The sequence below is a fragment of the Manis javanica genome, chromosome 2 (assembly GCF_040802235.1).
Source record: "Manis javanica isolate MJ-LG chromosome 2, MJ_LKY, whole genome shotgun sequence".
Lineage (NCBI taxonomy): Eukaryota > Metazoa > Chordata > Mammalia > Pholidota > Manidae > Manis > Manis javanica.
Window position 1 is genome coordinate 80,897,084 of NC_133157.1, and position 21,134 is coordinate 80,918,217.

General features: G+C 43.5%; 1 protein-coding gene across 5 annotated transcripts in view; it reads left to right on the top strand.

The window, feature by feature from the left end:
- Positions 1–21,134, top strand: part of NTRK2 (neurotrophic receptor tyrosine kinase 2) — a 311,589-nt gene that overhangs the window by 247,598 nt on the left and 42,857 nt on the right. For all 5 annotated transcript variants that reach the window (XM_037023528.2, XM_037023531.2, XM_037023529.2 and 2 more), the window contains 2 exons: positions 2,351–2,523; positions 6,525–6,759. In XM_037023528.2, the coding sequence (XP_036879423.2) occupies positions 2,351–2,523; positions 6,525–6,759 (408 nt within the window). The remainder of the gene's footprint in view (positions 1–2,350; positions 2,524–6,524; positions 6,760–21,134) is intronic.

Genomic DNA, 21,134 nt, shown 5'->3' on the forward strand with positions numbered 1-21,134 from the left:
TCCCTTGGCCCAACTCAGGTCAGCTCTGAATGGTCATCATGTAGGGCCTGATGAGGCTCTGTGAAGACAGCATGACAGCTCAACCTGACCTTCCCCAGTCCTTCCCCTAGGTGTTAATCCCAAGAGTGTGCCCCAATAAAGGCCTTGCCTACTAATCTTCACCTCAAAGTCTGCTCCCTAGGAACTTGATCTGGGGCACATTCCAAGGTCTACAGGTTGCCCAGCTCAGGAGTAGCCCCACAGGGGAAGCAGAGTCAAGGCAGGAAGCCACAGAATGTCCACCAGGGACCTGGCAGTGCTCTTTGACACCAGACATAGTGTTCAGTGCTGCACTGAGTACCTATCTGATGGGTGCCAGTGCTTTCATTCTGTTCCAGTGTCCAATTTAAGTGAATACGTATGTTCACATTTGCCATCTAACTTAGATAATGACCAGTTGTAGTCTCCCTTAAAAAAGGATTCTCCTCAGGAGTAGTTCTCTGGGCTTTCCTCCACCTTAATTGAAGCATTTGCTCCCTGCCTGAATTCCTTTTTTGTTATTAGTATTTACTTCTCATAGCCTTTATCACTCATTCCACAAACATCTCTTGAATACCTGCCATGTGCCTGGACCTGTGCCCGGTGCTGGCAATGCACAGACGGAAGGCTCAGGCCCTGGGTCAAGGAACTTACTGTCCACACCAGAGACAAACAACTACACAGGCAATTAGAAGGCATGGTGGTTGGCAATATGACAAAGGTAAGCATGAGGTGTAGCTAGAAGGGTCATCAACCCAGCCTGGGAGGAAGAACAGATATGGCAGCACTGAGGGGGCCTGGAGACACTTCCCAGAAAGTGATGGCTGAGCCATCTTGGAGGACTTGGGGGTGTTAGCTAGGTGTACCAGTTCCCTATGGCTGATGTAACAAATTACTACAAACTTGGTGGGTACAAGTTTTTGTACTACGAACAGACTCAGACAACACAAATTATTTCTCTCACAGTTTTGGTTGTCAGACATCTAAGACCAGTTTTACTAGCTAAAGGCTAGTAGTCAGAGCAGGGCTGGCTCCTGCTGAAGTTCTAGGGTGGAATCCATTTCCTTGCCTTCTCCGGCTTTCAGAAGCCATCCACATTCCCTGGCCCATGGTGCCTTCCTCCCACATCAAAGCCAACAGCATGGCACCTTGTCTTCTCTCTGTTTCTATCCTTACCTCTTCTCTCTGTCTTGATCCTCCTGCCACTCTCTCATCAGGATCCCGGATTGTGATGACATTAGGCCCACTCGGAAGATACAGGATAATCTCCCCACAACAAGATCCTTAAATTAATCATATCTGCAAAGTCCGTTTTGCAACATAGTGTAATATAGTCATAGGTTCTGGGGATTAGGACACGGACACCTTCACAAGGACATTATTCAACCTCCGACACAGGGGACCACACCCAAGTCGGCCCTGTAGGCAGAGGGATGCACATGTGCAGAGGCAGGGGGCATGATCCCATGTCGTTTGACAGAGGCAGATATCATAAGGTGGATGCACAGGTTTCAGGGGAGGCATGGCAAGCGATCAGGTTGGACAGAGACACAAGGGGGCTGGTTCATTCAGGACGTTGTGTTTTGTGAATTATAGTTAACTACATACATGACTTATTTCCCTATTTGCTGTGGTTCTGTGTCTTCCTGATGCCACCACAGCTCTGGGTCAGTGCCTGGCACAGGACAGGAGCTCAGCACATGTGTGTGGCATCAGCAAATGCCATCTTTGCTCTGCTACAACATTGTGGAGACAGAGGATTCTGAGCAGAGAACTACAGGCCCCAGAGCCTGGCTGGCATGAACCTGGGCATCTTCATCTTGGCAGCATGTGGGGCACAAGCTGGAGAAGGCTTTGAAGCAATAAAACCAGCAAAATGACCATCGCAAAGCTGGAATATGGGTACGTGAGGGTTCATTATGCTCTTTTGTTACTGAATATTTTCATAATACGAAGTTCTTTGTAAGTTATATGAGCAGAGGTGAGCTACAAGGAGCATCGTAGAAAGCACAGCTGGTACCAAGATCTAAGGGAAGTCTGTGATAATAATTGGGTCCAGAATATAAAAGCTCCTGTCCTTCACTTCACGAGGGAACAACTGTACAAGTGCTTTGTAAACTGCAAAGCTTTGCTTATCCATAAGGGACTTTATCTCAGTTATTAATGCAAACACTGCTTCCTCAGGATTCAGGCCATTTCCAACTTCTTGTGAAATAAATGAGATGAGCTGCCTTCCCATCCGGAAACCTCATGGCCCACCAAAGCGGTTCCTTCTTGACACAACCTTCCCTTTGACCTCAGCTTAAGCTACCCTCTCTGCCCCTTGCCGCAGACGCTGAAGGACGCCAGCGACAATGCGCGCAAGGACTTCCACCGCGAGGCGGAGCTGCTGACCAACCTGCAGCACGAGCACATCGTCAAGTTCTATGGCGTCTGCGTGGAGGGCGACCCGCTCATCATGGTCTTTGAGTACATGAAGCACGGGGACCTCAACAAGTTCCTCAGGTACAGTGGGGGGGCTGAGATGACAGCGGGGCTCCAGGGGAGGCTCCAGGGGCCCCCGGGCCTTTCCCTGGAGAGCGTGTCCTGGGGAGGACACCAGCTGCAGGGGAAGAAAATGAGGCCACAGCATTGCTCTTTCCTCTCGGTGAACTAACTCAGCACAATGTAATGCCAATGATTCAACTCAATTCCACCTGCATTTCCTGAGCATTGTTAATTGAGTGGACATTTGAGATAGGCCTTAGAGGATCTGTAGGAGTTTGCCACGTGGATAAGAGAAGAAGGTTATTCAGGGTGGAAGAAATGGTAAGGGCTAAGACACCTTTCATGGTGAGAGGTTTGGCCAGGTGAGAGTGGAGAGTCGAGCTGCCAGACACTGGAAGGACCGAGGGGGAGGGGAGGGAGGCAGAGAACTGGCAGCAGTCAAGGCTGGAAGCATTTGGGTGAGCATTTGGACTTTATTCTGAGGCTGAAAAGAAGCAGCAGGAGGTCAGAGGACCTAGTGGAAAGAACAGAATCCAAAGAGCAAATGCTCTTTGAGGAAAGAGATAAAACAGCATTGGGCAGGACTGCTGAGGACTCAGGACTGTGGCCCTTGCTGAGCCCCCAGGGTTGTGAGAAAATGGACAGCTTCAACTTGAGGGATTTTGTGACAAGCAGGATCATTGCAAGAAGGCAAAGCAATGAGGGAGAAAATGTTGATTATAAAAGGGAATCATTGGGTTATTAAATGGGGTTTGTGTTACTGGAATTCACAACATTGGCCTCATTGGGCTTTAGTTCAATGGTGGCATTTTAGGAAGTCCCTTCCCCTGGGTGATGGCTACAGGTGACTGGGAGAGGCCTCAAGACAGAGCGAGTGAGAGATGACTTAGATTGAGCATAACCCGGGAGCTAAGGGGAAGTGGCTTTGACAAAGTGGGGGTAAGTCACAAAATAAAAGGGATTGTCATGGTGACTCGAGAGGACAGTGTGGTATAACGATACAAGCAGAATGCATGACTCTAGGCAGGTATCTTAGCTGTTCTGATGATAATACTGAGCGAGCAGGGTGGGCATGAGGACTGAATTAGAATAGGTATAGAAAGTGAATGGGAGCTTTTCAACATCAGAAGCTTGGATTCTGCTAGTAATGATTTCTATGAGTAAAGCAGCTACCTCAGTAAGAGAAATCACAAGAAGAACTGAGTGTGAAGGCAGGAAGTGGTTGGACACCCTGTGAGGCCTCTTACGAGTGTTCTCATCCTGCATCTACCAAGGGAGAGTGAAATGAGTTAATCTAGATACTCCTTGGTGAAGGAAGCCAAGTCAGGCTTTTCTTTGCATTAAGCAGAGGTACAAATGGAAGTTGCACATTTAAGATCATGAATGGAAAGAGCAGGAGGTCCCAGACCAGGGCTGGGAGACCCAGATTCTCCTTCCCATTCTGCATCCACAGCTGTGTCCCTGGAGTGGGTCTCCAGCCTACTTTGCTCGAGGCCTCTTGACTCTGGGTCTGAGCTATATCTTCTCCAAGTCGTATGTGGCTGTAACATGCTGTTTTCTTTAAAACAGAACTTCCTCTCAGTTTCAAAAGGCTATCTGGGATACCTTGGCAGATAGTATAATTTAAGAGAAACAGGAAAGATGTTAGGGCTGGCGTCAGTTTTCTTAACTCTAAATGGGATATAATAATAGTCACCTCAAGGACTAGTGTCAGGACTGTTGCGATGAGAAAGAATCAGTAGGTGTTGTCCCCACAACCCTTCTTCTCTACCATGTTTTCCTAACCCTCTGTCCCCTCCACTTCCTGTGGGCTCTGAAGGGAGCTTTCTATAGAAATCAGCATCAGTACCTTCATGCAGCCCCTGGAAGATTCAGAAACTGTGCAGTTCAAGTAATAAGTCTGTGGCTGAGGGAGCAGTGGAAGGGGGGTATAGTGCTCTGGTTGGGAATATCATCACACAGTTTGTACCTTCTGGACCACTTTCACCATTGCTAAGTGCATGAATACCCGTGCAACTTAGTTCTCCTTTGCAGGTAACGGTCCCCATTCTCTGTCTTGCCTCTGATTACATGGTGGAAGGAATGCCAGGTGAGATTAGGAATTTGCAGCTAAGCCAGAGGCAGTCATTCTAATTCTTATCCAATGTCAGCTAAGTTTTCCCTTGTAGGTGATAAGAGAGAAGATAATGGTAGTATTTACATGTTGTCTTGTCAGATACAGGAAAAGTAGGAAGAGAAGCTGTGTTTGGTTGAGGCCTGGTTGCTCATAGGAGAAGTATTTTTCCAGTATCTACACTCCAGGCTGTTTCTCTAATTAAAAATGATGTCTTCCCCAAACCATAGCATAGTAAATACAAATGAATTCACCTGGATGAGATTAAATACATCTGTGAGCTCAGCCTGTGCACATACGTGTGTGTGTGTGTATTGATTCTTTCCCTTTTGGCTCAGTCAACCTCTCCCAAGATTTCCTTCCCGCTTCCAGAAGGAGCAGGCAGCTAATTCTCCTCCCTAGGAATGGTTCAATCCAGGTATTCAGGGATAGAAGGGACCTAAACATTCACCTAGCATAATAGCCCTTTGTATTTTGGACTAATGGGGAAATTATGGACTGGACAGGTTAGAAGGCCTCCCCAGATCCAGCAAGGCTGGGAAACTCCCCTTGTCCTTGCTCAGGGCTTGTTCTCTGAGAACACAAAGATAAGACATCTTAGGAAGCATGGTTTGGAAATCAAAGAAAGGGCAACCACTGTAATCTGGAGCTGTGAGGGGCAGGGGTATGTACCTGTGGCACGAAATAGCTTGACTGAGTGGGGGCTGGTGGGTGGGGAGGGGGCAAAATGAGCAGGCTGTTCTTGAATAATTCTGGCTCTCTCATTTTCAATACACGGATCTGAAACTGCAGGTGGGGTCACCCCTCTTAATATTCACTTAAAATCCTCTATAATTAGTTTAAGTGCTTCAAACTATCTTAAAGGAGATTTTGTCCCTTACTTGTCTTTGGGAGGAAGAAGCCCTTTGACAGCCCCCTCACTCCTCTCCACCAAGGAAGGGAAGGAACCAACCACTCCTTGCCCTGCAGCGCCTCCTCAGGCCATCAGGGCCAGTGACACCAGTCTTGGCCAGGTTCCCAAGTGGGTACTGCCAATTCTGACAGCAGCATCCTAAGACTGCCACTGTCTCTGAAACACATGCCAGTGTTTAGATGCCTTAAGTCATCATACAGCTGGGAAGATGCCAGGTGGAACAGACAGAAGAAAAAGAAGATATAAAATACCATACTCCTCCCCGCAATGCATAGCAGAAAGAATAAAACTAGTCCCAGTAAAAGAATAAACATGTCAAGATTCAAAAGAGCACTCCGATGTAGTGGCAGCAAGAGTGTTGAGCTGGAGGTTGGGGACAGGCGGGGAGCTGCAGGTGGTATTTCTCCCAGGGGATGAATGCCTGGGCTGAAGATGCTCTGGGCTTCTGCTGAATCAGGCTTGAGGAAGACGGGGCCACAGAGCAGGTGGAGTGGGGGCATCTGAGCTGGCCAGCTCTGGCATGGGCGGGGGGGCGCTGGAGGGATCGCCCAGGAGCCAGGTGCTCTGCGAAAGCATGTGGCTGGGAAGGATGCTTGGGGTTCCCACTGGTGTCATGACCCATTGCCCTTGGAGAGCCAAATGCTCCCCCTGTACTTTGGTTTTATTGTATTTTATTTTTGTTCGTGTTTTTTTGTGTTTTTTGCTTCAGCCACCAGTGCCTGATCCCAGCCTAGCTCTGGAGCCTGTAAAACATAAACCTGTGTTTGTGTTGAGGGGGGCACCATTCAACTCCACATGGCCCTGGGGATCCTAGACTGTCTGGGGAATGAAGCCTGGGTGCTATCCAGGCTTTAGGGGTGCAAGTGTGGGTGCAGCATCATTCCCTCTCTTTGTGCCAAGTCAGACCGTGCCTTCCGGCTCCATCTGATGGGGGCAAAGGGCCCCTGGGGGCAAAACGCTGAGGCTCCAGCAGCAACTCCCTGTCCTCCCCAGGGCACACGGGCCTGATGCCGTGCTGATGGCTGAAGGCAACCCGCCCACGGAGCTGACCCAGTCACAGATGCTGCACATTGCCCAGCAGATCGCCGCCGGCATGGTCTACCTGGCGTCCCAGCACTTCGTGCACCGAGACCTGGCCACCCGCAACTGCCTTGTTGGCGAGAACCTCCTAGTGAAAATCGGGGACTTTGGCATGTCCCGGGACGTGTACAGCACTGACTACTACAGGGTGAGTAGCTGCATCCACCTGGAGACCCCAGGGCCTTCTTTCCCTGGGAGACCCTCATGTTCGTTTGCTCAGGCTGCCATAGTAAAATATCACAGGCTAAGTGGCTTAAACACAGACATTTACTGTCTCACAGTTCTGTAGCTAGAAGTCCAAGCTGGCTTGGTTTCACCTGGGACTACTCCCCCCAGCTTGTAGATCATGTCTATGGGTCCTTGCATGGACTTCCCTCTGTGCACGCATCCCTAGTGTCTCTCTGTGTCACTAAATTCTCTCTTCTTATAAGGACACCACTAGGATTGGATGAGGGCCCATCCTAATGGCCTCATTTTAACTTAGTTGCCTCTTTTAAGGCCCTATCTCCAAATACAGTGATAGTCTGAGATATAAGGGGTTAAGGCTTCACATATAAATTTCAAGGGAACACAATTCATCCTAAAACACCCATCCAGCTCTTTCTATGACTCTCCAGAGTGGCATGTGACATCTCTAAGACAAAAGTGCTCAGCATGACAGTTTTGCCCAGGGAACCTGAGGGCTCAGAGAAATTCCTGGTCAGCACAAGATCAAAGGATTTTTGCATTTGGATAAATTTGTGAAATTATGCCTGGAGCCTGTGTTTGAGGTTTGACCTAAGATGAATTCATTCACATAAATCATAATACACTGGAACTTGGAAGTTCGCACACAGAACCATCTTGGTTGAAAGTGGATTGACTGGTGGCATCTTGGTGAGATGTGAGAGGCTCTGTCTTGTCTGCTCCTGAACAGTCCCACCCAGCCTGCCTGGGCTTCCACCACTAGAAGCACCAAGGGCTTGAGTCACAGACAAGAATTCAAGCCTGCTGATTACCTGCACACTACCCCCTTGGCAAGGCAGGTTTGGTTACTGAGATCCTGGAACTTGGGTACAAGAGGAAAGGGCTATTCCTGGAAACTTGAAGTCATATTGACAGTGAAGGTCTGGGATGGTGTCCTAAAACCAAAGGTTTGCTTTTCTTGTCATTTTGCTCTATTTTTCAAGGGGAGAGGAAGAAAGTAGGAAGGAATAGGAGTAAATGCATTATATGTGTATAGCCTGAGAGGATAAAATACAGAACTTGACTTTCACAGTAACGTAGGACTGGTGAAGAGAACGCCTCTCCCCACCTTTGCTCTTCCCTTTATAGCTTATTTTGGAGGAGAAGCCTCCTCTGTTTCCTGCACCCCTCCCTGCAGCTCCACTTACCTCCAATGCCTCTGCCCTCCAGCTGAGCCAACTTTGCTGCAATTAGTCTAAGAAAATAAATCCATTGCCTTTCTGCATATTCTATTGATTGTTTTGTGGGGTTTCTTCTTCTGTCAACTCAATAAGCACTGTCTACATTTTGTATGGTAGCAAGGAGTGGAGACCAAATTGCACAAGATTCTCTTGTCTGTATTTACAAGAAATGTGGGCATGGTCTTAACTTCAAGTGTTTAAAATAGAGCTTCAAAGCACCTGTCCTGCGTCTAGCAGTGACTAGTCTGCTCTAGACATTTAAAATCTGAGGGGAGATTTTACCACCACTGGGTGTATATCCCTGTTCCTTCTGCCCCATTGGCAGGAGTTGGGGGTGTGGCATCTTCTTGGCTCAGGAGACAAACACATAGGTGCCACGTAAGGGAAAGCTTTGATGGTCTTGATGGGGATCCAAGGGAGAAACATGTGGCCCAAACCACAGCTTTATCATTAGCAGTTAGTTAACAACGATCCCAGAGCACCTGCACAAAGTAAGTGTTCAATAAATGTTCTCAACTTATCGTGACCCAAACTGAAGAATTATGCTTCATTCCTAAAGAAAGGACTGAACTAAGTGGAACCCTATTGCTCTTTTACAATCTCTAGAAAAATAAATTAGAGTTTGAGAAAGACTGAAAAGCTTAATAAAAAGATAAATCACCCAATTCAAAAATAGGCAATAGGTATCTTAAGCAAAGGTGTCTCCAAAGAAGACAGACAAATGGTGAATAAGCACATGAAAAGATGCTCAATATCATTAATCATTAGGGAAAGGTAAATCAAATCCATAATGAGATACTTGCTGGGATGGCTGTAATAAAAAGACAGAAAATAACAAGTGTTAATGGGAATTTGGAGAAATTGGAACCCTCATAAACTGTTGGTGGGATTATAAAATGGTGCAGCTGCTGTGGAAAACTGGCAAGTCCTCAAAAAGTTTAATACAGAGTCCTGTAACCTAGCAATTCCACTCCTAGGTATGTACCTAAGAGAATTGAAATCACGTGTTTGCACAAATACTTGTGCACACATGTCCATAGTAGCATGGTTCATAATAGTCAAAAAGCAGAAACAAGTTAAGTGTCCATCAATGGATAGTGAATGGATGAAAAAAATGTGGAGTATGTCCTCCTGACATTTCGGGTTTCTCACTTGCCAGCCCCTTAAGTAAGTTTTGCTTCCTTTATTCTCTATCCTCTCCTAAAGCCTGCGGCACTCCCCAAGGTGAGGCGCTGCTGTAGCTGATGCAGGCTGTCATCACAATATGAAGAATCCCTTCTGCCACAGTAACGGGGAAGGATTTTTTTGTTAGCCAAGGCTGTATTATGTGGAAGCATGGTGATGCGCCTGGAGTCTGCTGGACTGAGGAGTAGCCTGTCCCTTGTCTTTAAGCAAGAACCAAGCCCACTGGCAACCTGAGCCTTCTGCTCCTGGTGGCTTCTGAGCAGCCTTGTGGGGTGACCATGGCTTGTGCAATCCATGGCAGGAGGGGCGGGTGGCAGCTGTTCCTCCATCATAGGGGAGCTGGCAGCACCGGGAAACGGCAGCCTCAAAAGGCTTCCACCCGGGTGCAGCTGAGCTAATTATATCTTCCCAGTGAAGGGAGAAATCGGGAACACTACATTTGCATTGAAACCAGCCTGATATGGCGGGTCCAAAATTACTCTAGCATTTATGTTCTCTGAATTGTTTTAATTAGCAGCTCTGCAGTACCAGCCTTTTATTTAGTTTTTAATTCCTTCCCTCCACTGGCAAAGTCTGACATTTAGGAAACATCTGAACTAGATTTTTGTCACATTCTGCCTGTCGGAGACCTAGGATCTCACCCTACTTGGTCATTACTGTCCCACAGTGGATCCACTGAAATTTTTCTGATGTATTCTCTGGTGATTTTCACTGTTTGGTACTTGAAATGAATGTAATCTGTTGGTGAGTGGAGAGCCCTAAACATCTGAAATCTTAGCTTTTAAGTCTTGTTGGGGCTTTAGTTTTATGTTGGGGTGGTAAGAAATCCAAGCCTTTAATTCATCTTCCACTTAAGAAGAAAAGAAGAGCAGAATAGGCATGTTGATTGATGGTGGGCATTCAAAAAGGCAGATGAGTACACATCGGCTGAGCATGGCCAGGATCCTAAGTGTCGAAATAATACCAGCACAAATCCAAGAAATCATCTTTAGGTGCTCAACACCAGTGCATTAACTGCAGTGGAAAAGAAGATGGTTGTTCTAAATTCTGCTGATATAACAAGTAGCAGCAAGACCTGATTTGAACTTCAGTACCTTTTTTCCTCACCCTGCCTGTCCTAGAGTAACAGGGATGATGCATTGGGAAATTAAGTCCTGAACCACAGAGGAGAGAAGGCTTACATAATTTAAGAACTGGACAAGCATGTGAGAAGTGATATCTTATTTCTTAAATTAAATATTAAGTCAACAGTTAATTTCATATCTCAGTCTTTGAAAAGAATGTGTTTTTTAAGGAATATTTTCATGTAATGTGAACAAGAGAGATAGATTTAGGTAGGTAGAGATTATAGATAGAGATGATACATAGGTAGGTAGATAGATGATAGATTAAGATAAATAGACATAGATAGATGATAGATAGATAGATAGATAGATAGATAGATAGATAGATAGATGATAGATAATAGATAGACAGCCAGGAAGACAGATCAGTCTTGACTCATTCCACAAGTGGTTTTAATGGGTTGCTGTATAAACCTCTGATGCTACTCCCTCCTGAGGAGCAGCGCCGAGTCTCCCTGGTGAATGCCTGATGATAATGCAGTTACAGTTTCATCTCCCTCCTGACTTCCTCCAAACAAAGAAATTGCTCGCAAATCTGTGATCCCTCAAAAATTAATATAAACAAGCATTTTGGGATTAAAGCATGTTGCATCATGGAAATTTGTTCATATATATGTCTTCTCATTAATATGAGAGCAGGGAGAAGACATATTTTAGACATTTTTTTGTATCTGCATAGACTGGCACAATCTCAGCCCATACTAGGTAATCAATAAATGATTGTCACAGGAAACTTATCAGGAAAAGCCTTTATGAGTGTGACTTTTTAGCCCTTTAGAGGAATTTTATTAAAATTCACTTCTGCAGATGGGTCAGGATCTGAGTCTGGAAACCTCAAGACTTCAGGAAGTAAAGTTAAGAATATTGGCACATCCTTACCTCAAACAATTTTTTTTTAGCAGAGAGCTCAGAGCTAAAACTTATTTGCATTTATACAAAAGTAGAAAAATGTCTCTGGTATATTCTGCCTAGAATCCTTGAAACCAGTCAGTGGTCATTTTAAGAGGTAACATGACCCCTTTCTGAAAGGGAAATGTCCTCTATGTCATCAGCTCTTTTGCATGTTTAATATGTAACACCTTCACAGTTACTCTTAACTTTCCAATTTATATACCTTTCTGTTTGGGTTATAGGCCTTTCAATTATAAACGTTGCTGTTTGGGTTCTGTTGATTAAAGTGGCCCCGGAAACATGGGGTTGTTTATTTTGTGAAATCATCTTCAATTTCTGTCTCCTAGAACACTCAGAGACAATTCAGAGGAGGCTGTCTGCTGGCGAGAAATCAGAACATTGAGTTCAGACTAATTCTATATTAAACTAGATTTGCATAAATTGTTTCAAGATTCTAAATTGGCTTAATTTGTATTCAAGCCTTCCTAAGAGGCTTTTACATGTGCTTTGGAGTTGGAACAGGGTGGGTGAGTGTCCATTCATTTAGTTATTCACACACATTAATGAAGCAGCTACTATGTGCTAGATGCTGTACGAGATACTACAGGCATCCAGATAAAAAAGACACATGGCCTACGACTTGGAAGAGTTCTTAGTCATGTGATAATGTGACAAATGCTGAAATAGACATATGTACTAGGAACCCTAAAGAGGAAGCCACCAGCCTACCTTGGGAAATCAGAGCAGGGATTGCAGAGATATGACATTGAGTTGGTGTGAGATATGAACCCCAAACTGTTCTTTTGGCAAGAAGGCTCTGGGCCAGGAAGGGAGGGAGGCATTCTTGGTCTAGGAGGTAGCAATGAAAGGAGAAGGCAGCATGAACATCACTGTGAATGCCAGGGAATGGGGATTCCTTTGCTTGCATCTGAGGCTATCAAGTGGGTATTTGCCAGTAAACGAGGTCCATGATTACTAACGTAAGCAATCCATGATCCTTTCTGCAGAGCTCCTTAGCACCTTTAACTTATCACTGTGCCTTGTGACCTTTTAAGCAGACCTGTGGGAAGTGACTGAAGCCAGCATTGAAGAGCTGATCTGGATATCCTTTGTCCAGATCCCTGGTCCCATCCATTTTCCCAACTAGTGAAGACTATTAGTAGGGGATGGGGTAAATCTCTTTTTTTTCTGTCTTCTAAGTCCTATATTCCTGAAATCCTGGCCTATACACTTTGTGCATAGAAGAGCTACATGCAGAAATTAGGTAGGTGCTTTGGGAATAAAAGTGGGCCTTAGCTCATTGGCTTAGATGGGCCAGCAGGATTTTGATTCCTCTGAGTGCTAAGAAGTATCTTCAACAGGGACTTTCTTTCCCTTCTCTCCCATTTTTGAAGCCATCAGCTTTTAGATTTCTCATGCCTGTAACATTCTATATTTTTGCATCACTCAGATCAGAGCTCCTTAAAAAGGGAAGCTGGCAACAAAGAGTTAGCTGGGGTATAGAGGAAAGAGCATCAGACTGAAGTCCTAAAGGCAAAGGTTCAAGTCTGAGTTCTCTTTTCTAACCTCCTGTTCTTACCAGTTAGGAGTGCATTAGCCAAAGTAGCATTAATATACAACCAGTGGTGGTCTAAGCAGATAGGGAGGTGTTTTACTTACATGAAAAAAAGTTCCCAGCTGGGCAGTTTCTGACTGGTTCGCAGTCTTTCCAATGTCAGAGCTATGTATTAGCACTTGAAAATTCTTCAGTCTTTTCCTCATGGCTACAAGATGGCTGCAGCAAATCCAAACACATCAAAACTGTGATTACAGGGAAAGGAGGCAGGGTAGCTGCAGGCAGCAGATAGTTTCTCCCTGCACATATTCTTCTTGTTAGGAAGCAATTATTTCCCAGAACATCCCCTCTGCAAAGATTCCTCCTTGCACTTCACTGGCTATGGATGAGTTAAAGGCTGATTCACTTGCAGAGATCAGTGACTTGTTACAAAAGACCTAGACAAACTGGATTTCTACTACAGGGAAAAAGGAAACAATAGCCAATGGCTTTGGGAAGCACAAAGAAAATTAATCCTCACTTTATGCACCCTCACAGCCTCTGTTTCTTTATTTGCAATGAGCTCCGGCCTTTCAAGGTTGTTGAGGACAGTAAGTTAAAGTGGTACATAATCATTGCTGAGAAGTAGAAGTACTGGAATTTCTCTGTGGGAGATCTTTATTCTTCTGTATGCAATGCTTCGTTTTTCTCTGGCTGCTTTTAAATTTTTCTCTTTATTAGTTGTCTTGAGCAATTTGATCACATGCCTTGATATAGTTTTATTGATATGTTTTGTGGTTGGACTTGCTGAGTTACTTGGTTTGTGGGCTTATACTCTTCATCAATTTGGAAGATTTTTTACCATTATTTGCTCAAGTATTTCTTCTGTTCCAGGGACTCCAATTTCACTATATTATGCCACCTAAAGCTGTCTCATGACTCATTAAGCTCTTTCATGTTTTTGGATTCTCTTTTCTTTGTGTATTTCATTTTGGATAGATTCTATTACTATGTCTTCAAGCTCCATAATCTTCTCTTCTTTAATGTCTAGTTTCCCATTCCCAGCCAATGTGTTTTTCATTTAACACATTGTAGTTTTCATTCCTAGAATTTCAAAGTGGATGGACCTTGTCTTATATCATCCATGCCTCCAGTTAACATTCTAAGTGTATGGAATACAGTTATTATAAATTTTTCAATATATTTGTCTGTAGTTCTAACATATGGGTCAGTCCTGGATCAATTTCCATTGATTGATTTTTCTTTATGGGTCATAATTTTCCTGCTCCTCTGTATGCCTGATAATTTTAGATTGGATGCCAGACATGGTGAATTTTATCTTGTTGGATGTCAGATATTTTTGCATTCCTATAAATAGATTTGAGCTTTGGTCTGGAATGCAGTTATAATGCTTTGAAAATAGTTTGATGTGTTTCAAGCTTTGTGTGTTGCTATTAAGACTAGGATCAGACCAGTGCTTAGTTTAAAGCTAATAATTCCCCCACAACTGAGGAAAGATATACTGTGTACTTTACCCAATTCCTCATGAATTTCCTGAAGTTTTCACTCTGCTTCACAGGAATTATCATTCTTCCTGGTCTTAGATAAGTGTTGGGCACTGTTTCCACTGGGGTAGTTCTTCCTCAGCCATTAATAGTGTCTTCACATGCATGTACTGGTCAGTACTCAGCTGAATACTCAAGGGCTACCCTCTGCAGGTCCTCAGAGTTCTGTGAGCACAGTTCTCCCTTTTCTGGAATTCTGTCCTTTCCACTTTAGCTCCCCAGACTCTCAGCTCCAACTCCTCAACTTAGGGAACTTGTGGCTCCAACTGGGTTCCCTCTCTCTGTCTCTTTCAATGACTTAAGCTTTGCAAACATAGTACTTGTCACTTGCATTTCTTATTGCTCAGGGATCATTGTTCTTCATTCCCTGTTATCTGGTGCCCTGAAAATGATTGTTTCATATATATTTAAGGCAATTTTTGGTTGTTTCAGGTGAGAAGGTAAATCTTCTCCCTATCACTCCAACTTACCTAAAAGTAGAAAACAATTGCCATCCGGCCTGATGATAAATATGTGCATTTCAAAAATCTATCAGTGAACCACTTCCAAGCTTGCAGTAAACAAGTTCTCCCACCTCCTTAGAACAGCTACTTCCTGTGAAGTTTTTTCTTTTTAATTAAATAACTCACATTTACATAATACTTCTACAATTAAAGTTTTCCTGCCTACACAAGATTATTACTTAAGTAGGAGAATAGATTTTCCCCATCTCCAGTGAGTATTGAGCAAGAGGAAATTATCTTAGCTTCCCTGTTACCTTGGAGAGATTCCCCAGGCTCAAAATGTGAATTGGTTCAAGAAGGCTTTGGAAAAAGATTGTGTGGGCTGAATATTAATAATGATTCTCACTTTTCACATTTTCTCACAGTTTTTGTCCTGTTGTCAGGAGCAGAACACCTTGGACGCACAACTGACTGAATTAGTCCAAGATGGTATTGCATATATAGTTCTTAGCCAGGCCTCTTCAACATGGAGATACTGAATGAAACATGATCTCTTCCCTAAGGAAACCACAAACCTCCTGGGGAGAAGATATGTAAATGAATCACTGCCATATCAGGCAGTGTGATACATGTTATAAGTAAAGATAAACTGATTTTATTGGGATGTGAGATGAAATCTGGAATGTCCTCTGAAAGAAATAGGATTTGGCCTGGATCTTAAAGGAAGAATAGCAGGTGGCGGTGTTGTTGAATTTAAAGACCATTGCATATGACTGGTTATAATCTAGACTAGGTAACCTGGTAACAAGTGATTCTTGGGCAGAATGTGCACCTTCTGATTTTGACCTTCATAATGATTTATACATACTAGGTTGTAAATCTATTATATTTTCCATGTACAGTGCTAGGCATGTACTAGGCTCTTACTGATTGTGACAATTACCCAATTACCTGAAAGGATATTCTGAGAAAGATTGTCTGATATTCTTCTTGAAAGTCTTTGAAAGTAAAGATGCTATCCACTGTGGTGGTTCTTCAGGATGGAAATAGCCCCTATGCCTAAGCATGACTTGACTTCATCTCTCAACTCTTTATAGAACTTTCTTAGAATTCTGTCATCAAATACCTTTTCCACACAGTTCTGCTTGGTCTGTTTGTCCAGATATGAAAAGCTATAAAACTCTCAAAGATTTTTACAACCTAACTTAATATTGGATACATACGAAGACATTAAAAACACCAGGATTGATCCCTTTGCAGAGTTGCAACAGCTTCTCTTGATGATCATTCCACTGGTCATAAGAACTTAGTACAGGCATATAACCTGATACATACTTACCAGATAAGAACAAATCATAAATTGGGCTCCACTAAGAGAATTTTCAAACATAAAGTTCCTTGTAATGTCTGACAACTTCTCAAGTTCTTTTCATGCTAATGGAGGCATAGCAATGTTATCTTACCTGGCACTGATGATTCAGCTGCACAGGAGATGAGTGCCCTTTGCAGCTTCCCTCTCTGTAGGCTCACAAACTTAACTAAACATCTCAATAGCTCAAGGTGCTTTCTTAAAATTTTGCTTATTGGGCCTCACCTTAGATATACTTATTCAACATCTGTGGGTAGGAGGATGAGAATTGGGAATTTATATTGTTAACAAGCTTCTTAGATGACTCTGATGTGTAGGCAAGTTTAAGAATCATATTGGTCCTGCTCAGCAACATTCACAGAAAGCAGCTAAGTACATAATGTGGCCTCATCTATGCTAAGATTCAAGTGGTAACATTACATTAGATCTTAATTACCAAGCTTCAAAAATAGGATAGGTACTGTTAAATTTTTTCTCAAATTTGACCCATTATTCTCCTGATGGAGATGGCATTACAATAATTAATGGATTTTTAGGACTTCTCATGGGAAAGATTCTTTGAATTTTAATCACTCTCATCTAATCATATCCTATTCTCCTGAGCATCAGAGCTTAGATTCATTGATCCATGGCATTTCTAAATTGGTAAATGAAATATTATTTGAGGATCTCCCCTCTCACCCTAAGAGGTGAGCTTGGATCATTCTCTGGGTAAGTTTTGTCAAAGAACAACATGAGAATAAGGAGAGAGACAGAATAGGCAGCAGGCTCAAAGTGATATGACATGTTCCTGGACAAGCCAACATCACAGCAGCGATGCCTCCCTCCTGCAAGGAGCTAGGGCTCCCCAGCTGGTCCAGCAGAGTAGGCACACCCCTGCTGGCCTTCTCTGTCACTGCATAGTTGTATATCCATGTGGGTGACTGGTGGGGGCCCCCGCACAGGAAAAGCAAGAAAAGGCTTGTGAGGAGTCAAACAGCTTGTTAAGGTATCCTTGTGGGTGTCTGTATTGAAGTGTCACAGTATGAAGGCTTTTTATTAACAGCTATTTTAGAAGCCTAACACTGAAATGGAACAGTTTCTTCCCTACATGGCATTTCCAGGCTGGTTTCCTCCCTCACAGCCCTACGACAGCATCAGCCATCTCCTAAGGGGGTGGAGAACATGACGCTGGCCTCCTTTGACGGCGGAGCCAGGCTGCGTGGCCCACGCCCTCAGCTCTGGAGATAATTTGGTTCATTCACATGTTGCTGATGACGGAATACAGCAGCAGAGGCTGAGGAGGATTTGAGGCTCGGGCCTCACCTGTGCATACAGCACAGAAAGCTGCCTGGGTTTTGCAAGGGTATAGAGGGACTGAAGCCCAATTTTAAGAGCATAGAGAGAACATTTAACCCAACAAGAAATTACAGAGTGAGTTAAGTTCAACATCAGTGTATTTTCTTGGGGCTACCACAGATGCTTAAATTCTTCCCAGGTCATTGAGGGGAAGTATTTAATTTCTTCTGGAAAATTCTTCAGGCTTCAGTGTAAGAAATAATTATGACCTTAAAAAATTCTTGTTAAAGTCTTAGAGGGTTGAAGTTGGGCCTTGTAAGGAAGACTAACAGTTATTGGCCTCCTTTTATATCTCTGTTGGACATGTAGCCTTCTTATAACCATCTTTAACAATACACACTAGGAGAATAATATTTGGAGAGGTGAAGTCAGGTTCCTGAGATACTATTGCTTACCAAAAGATAAAACCAGTTTTCCCACTCTGAATTTCCCAGATGCCCTCAGTGCAACCCCAGCTCCCCTCTATTTTCCCTGGGGGTAAAGAAGGGTCACCTGGTGGGTTCTGAGAGATATGTCCTTAGTGGCCATAACAGGCCTATCTAGGACAGTGGCTTACTGTATAGGACAAAGTCCTAAAACTTTTTTGGCTAGAGGAGGAAAAGGGTTACTTTAAATTTCAGAACCATAACATTTTAGATTGTGAAGGGGATTCAGAAAAAGCCAGTCTGACCTTCTTAAGGAGGGAACCTGGTAAGATTCCAGATTCCAAATACAGCTAGTATGCCAAGGAACATAGAGCCAGCAGACAGCAGACCTGGATTTATTGGATTTATTCTCATCTGCAAAATGTATGCAGTGTGTGACTTTGAACAACTCATTATACTTCTCCAAACCTTACTTTCCACATTTGTAAAGCAACAAAGAAGTCTGCCTGCTACTTAGTGTTATCATGAGTCCACCATGAAAGTGTAAAGTGTATACACATAATTAAATATGTGTTGCTCTTGGTGAACAGGGACAAAGATCCTGTGGCATGTGCTGGGGTCCACCTTCCATGTTTGGAAGAATGCTATCTTAGATAAACACCCCTGAATCTGGGGTGGGTTCCTAAGAATGTGAGCACTTTCTCAGATCTTTATGGTGTTGCCTTCAGGGCATGTACATCGGCCATCACACTTCTCTTCCTGTCTCCTGAATTTTTGACATCCCTCCTGTGAGTGTTTTACAGCCATTCTTCATACACTCTTGGTTGACCCTCCCAGGCTAGAGTGATGTTTAGGTCTTTGAGAATGTCAACGGGCTTCCCTTGATTCCTACTGCCTGCTGATCTGAACTCTGTGTTTCTTCTTTTATGCCCTTAAACACAATTTCTGCTGTCACTACAGAAAGCACATTTTAATGTTCTGTGTGATATGCTTCTTTGCCTCTTTGTGGTTGGTCCAGAACTCTCACTTGCTTACCTTTTGTCAGCCATTATGAGTCATAACTATTTGCCTGGGCATGCAACACATGTCATAAAGGGAAGCTGTCACTGTATAAATCACACACACTGAGCACAGGCTCAACTTGGACAGCACAAGACAGGCCTCTGCCTTAGTGCCGGCTGATGAAGCCTAGGGACTCCTTCCCCCAATAAGGCTTAAAGTGAATAAAATAAAATATACGGACTTACAAAGGAACAATTACACTGCAGTACAGTTATAACATGTTAAATATGCAATATAATGATGCAGGCACTTTTGTGAAAACATTAAATAGTGATATATGGTAACAGGTCTAATAATCGCTATAATTACAAAGTGATGAACATAAATTATGTTTTGAGATATCTGCAATAATAGCAATGTGATATAAAAATGTCTGATTTCTACAGGTGACAACTTCAGATAATCTGCTGATACTGCTGTGGTTTGTTGCCTACATAATAATGGCAGGAAATGCTAACTTTTTGTTAGAGATAAGTGAGAATCAGATACAGTCCAATTTTATAGAACCCTATGAATTCTATCCATGGATCCCTTGAGGGTTCCTGCATTACAGGTAAAGAATTCCTATTTTAGAGCATTGCAGAATAGCATAAGAATACAGTGAAGTCCCACTGGCTGAGAGCCTTCTAGAGCATCTGAAGCATGGAAACATGGAGGTAGTGGCTGGGGTTAGCATAAAGAGCATAGGCTCTGATGCCAGACTTCCTGGATTCAAATTCCGGTTCCACCTCTTACTCACTCTGGCACCCTGTGCAAGTTACTTAGCCTCACCACCTTCAATTTCTTCAACTGTTAAAGAGCAATAACCATAACTTCCGTTGTAGGGATTAAAAGCACTTTAAACAGTGCCTGCCTCACAGTGGACATTTTCTGTGTCAGTGCTCATTACTGTAATTATATATGAATATTTAAAGAGAATATCTCAGAAATAAACAGCATCAGGATGAATCAGCACTGGGCAGGGCAGTGTTAAGTTGGGCATGCACACACTAGTGTTTGATTAGCTGCGAGTTCAACCCACATTTCTCTCAACGATACTGCAAGGAACTTTGCCAAGAGTCTTGTTAGAATCAACATACGTCATGCCCATGGCAGTCACCATCTCCCATCCCACACATTCACTTACCAGGACCTGGATGGTCTTTTGCTGTGACTTAATCTTAATGAATCCTACTTACTCCTGGTCACCACAGCTTCCCTTTCCAAATGCTTTCAAACCATCTTCAAATAGTTGCTGTTAAAATTCAGTCTGGGACAAAGGTCATTTTTAGTTATCAGTTGTTTCTAGAATTCTACTTCTTCACTCTCTTTTGAAAATCATGTCAACCTTTGCCCTTCTCCCTTCCAATCATCACCACACCTTTCTTTTCCTGTGCTCCTGCTGTCTGCATGATTGCCAAATAATGTTGTCAGGGGAGTGAGCTAGGTCATTATCTAACAATGCCTGGAGATGCACATTCCTTTAAAAACAACTTTGAGCTCTCCATCATCTCCTTTGGGTTTCAAATACCCATTGGCTATATTTGTTCCATCTTTTCTATTTAAGATCAATTCCCTTGATGTAACAGAGATAATCAAAATAGGAATTGCACAACTAATTAACTCAAAAAATACTTTTGAGCACCTATGTGCACTAGGAGGAAAAAAGTGAGCCAAAATGGATATGTCTTAGCCTAGTGGAGCCAACAGTCCAGCTGCAAAGCCAGGCATTAATCAAATAATCCCAATATATGTAAATAAGAATAGTGATAAGTGTCATGAAGCAGATGTCTTGAAGCCTGTAAGAATGGATAAGAAGGTACTATGACCTGGTTTAAGAACTCCGGGAAGACAAGCAGGAATCTTTGAGCTGAGCCATGCAGCTTGGGTTAACAAGGCCAAAAGAGAAAGAAAGCACACTACAGGCAGAGGAAAAAACAAGTAGGAAGGTCCTGTGGCAGGAGAAGCAGAGCACGGTGAAGGAAGTGAACGGTGGCCAGTGCGCTGGGCATGGAGCATGAGGTGCCCAATAGACTTGCAGAAGCAGAAAGGGGCTAAGTCACATAGGATCTTGTCAGCCATGCTAAGAATTTTTCATTACCATGAAACCTGGAATGCTGCTTAGAGTTTGAAGCAAGGTGTGTGTGGTGCAGCTCTGCAGAGCCAGAGCAGATACAGGCAGATGGGCTAAGAGGCTCTTGCCGAAGTTCATGAAAGATGAAGGTATGGTGGTCAAGGGTGATGGCAGTAGAGAAAAACTGA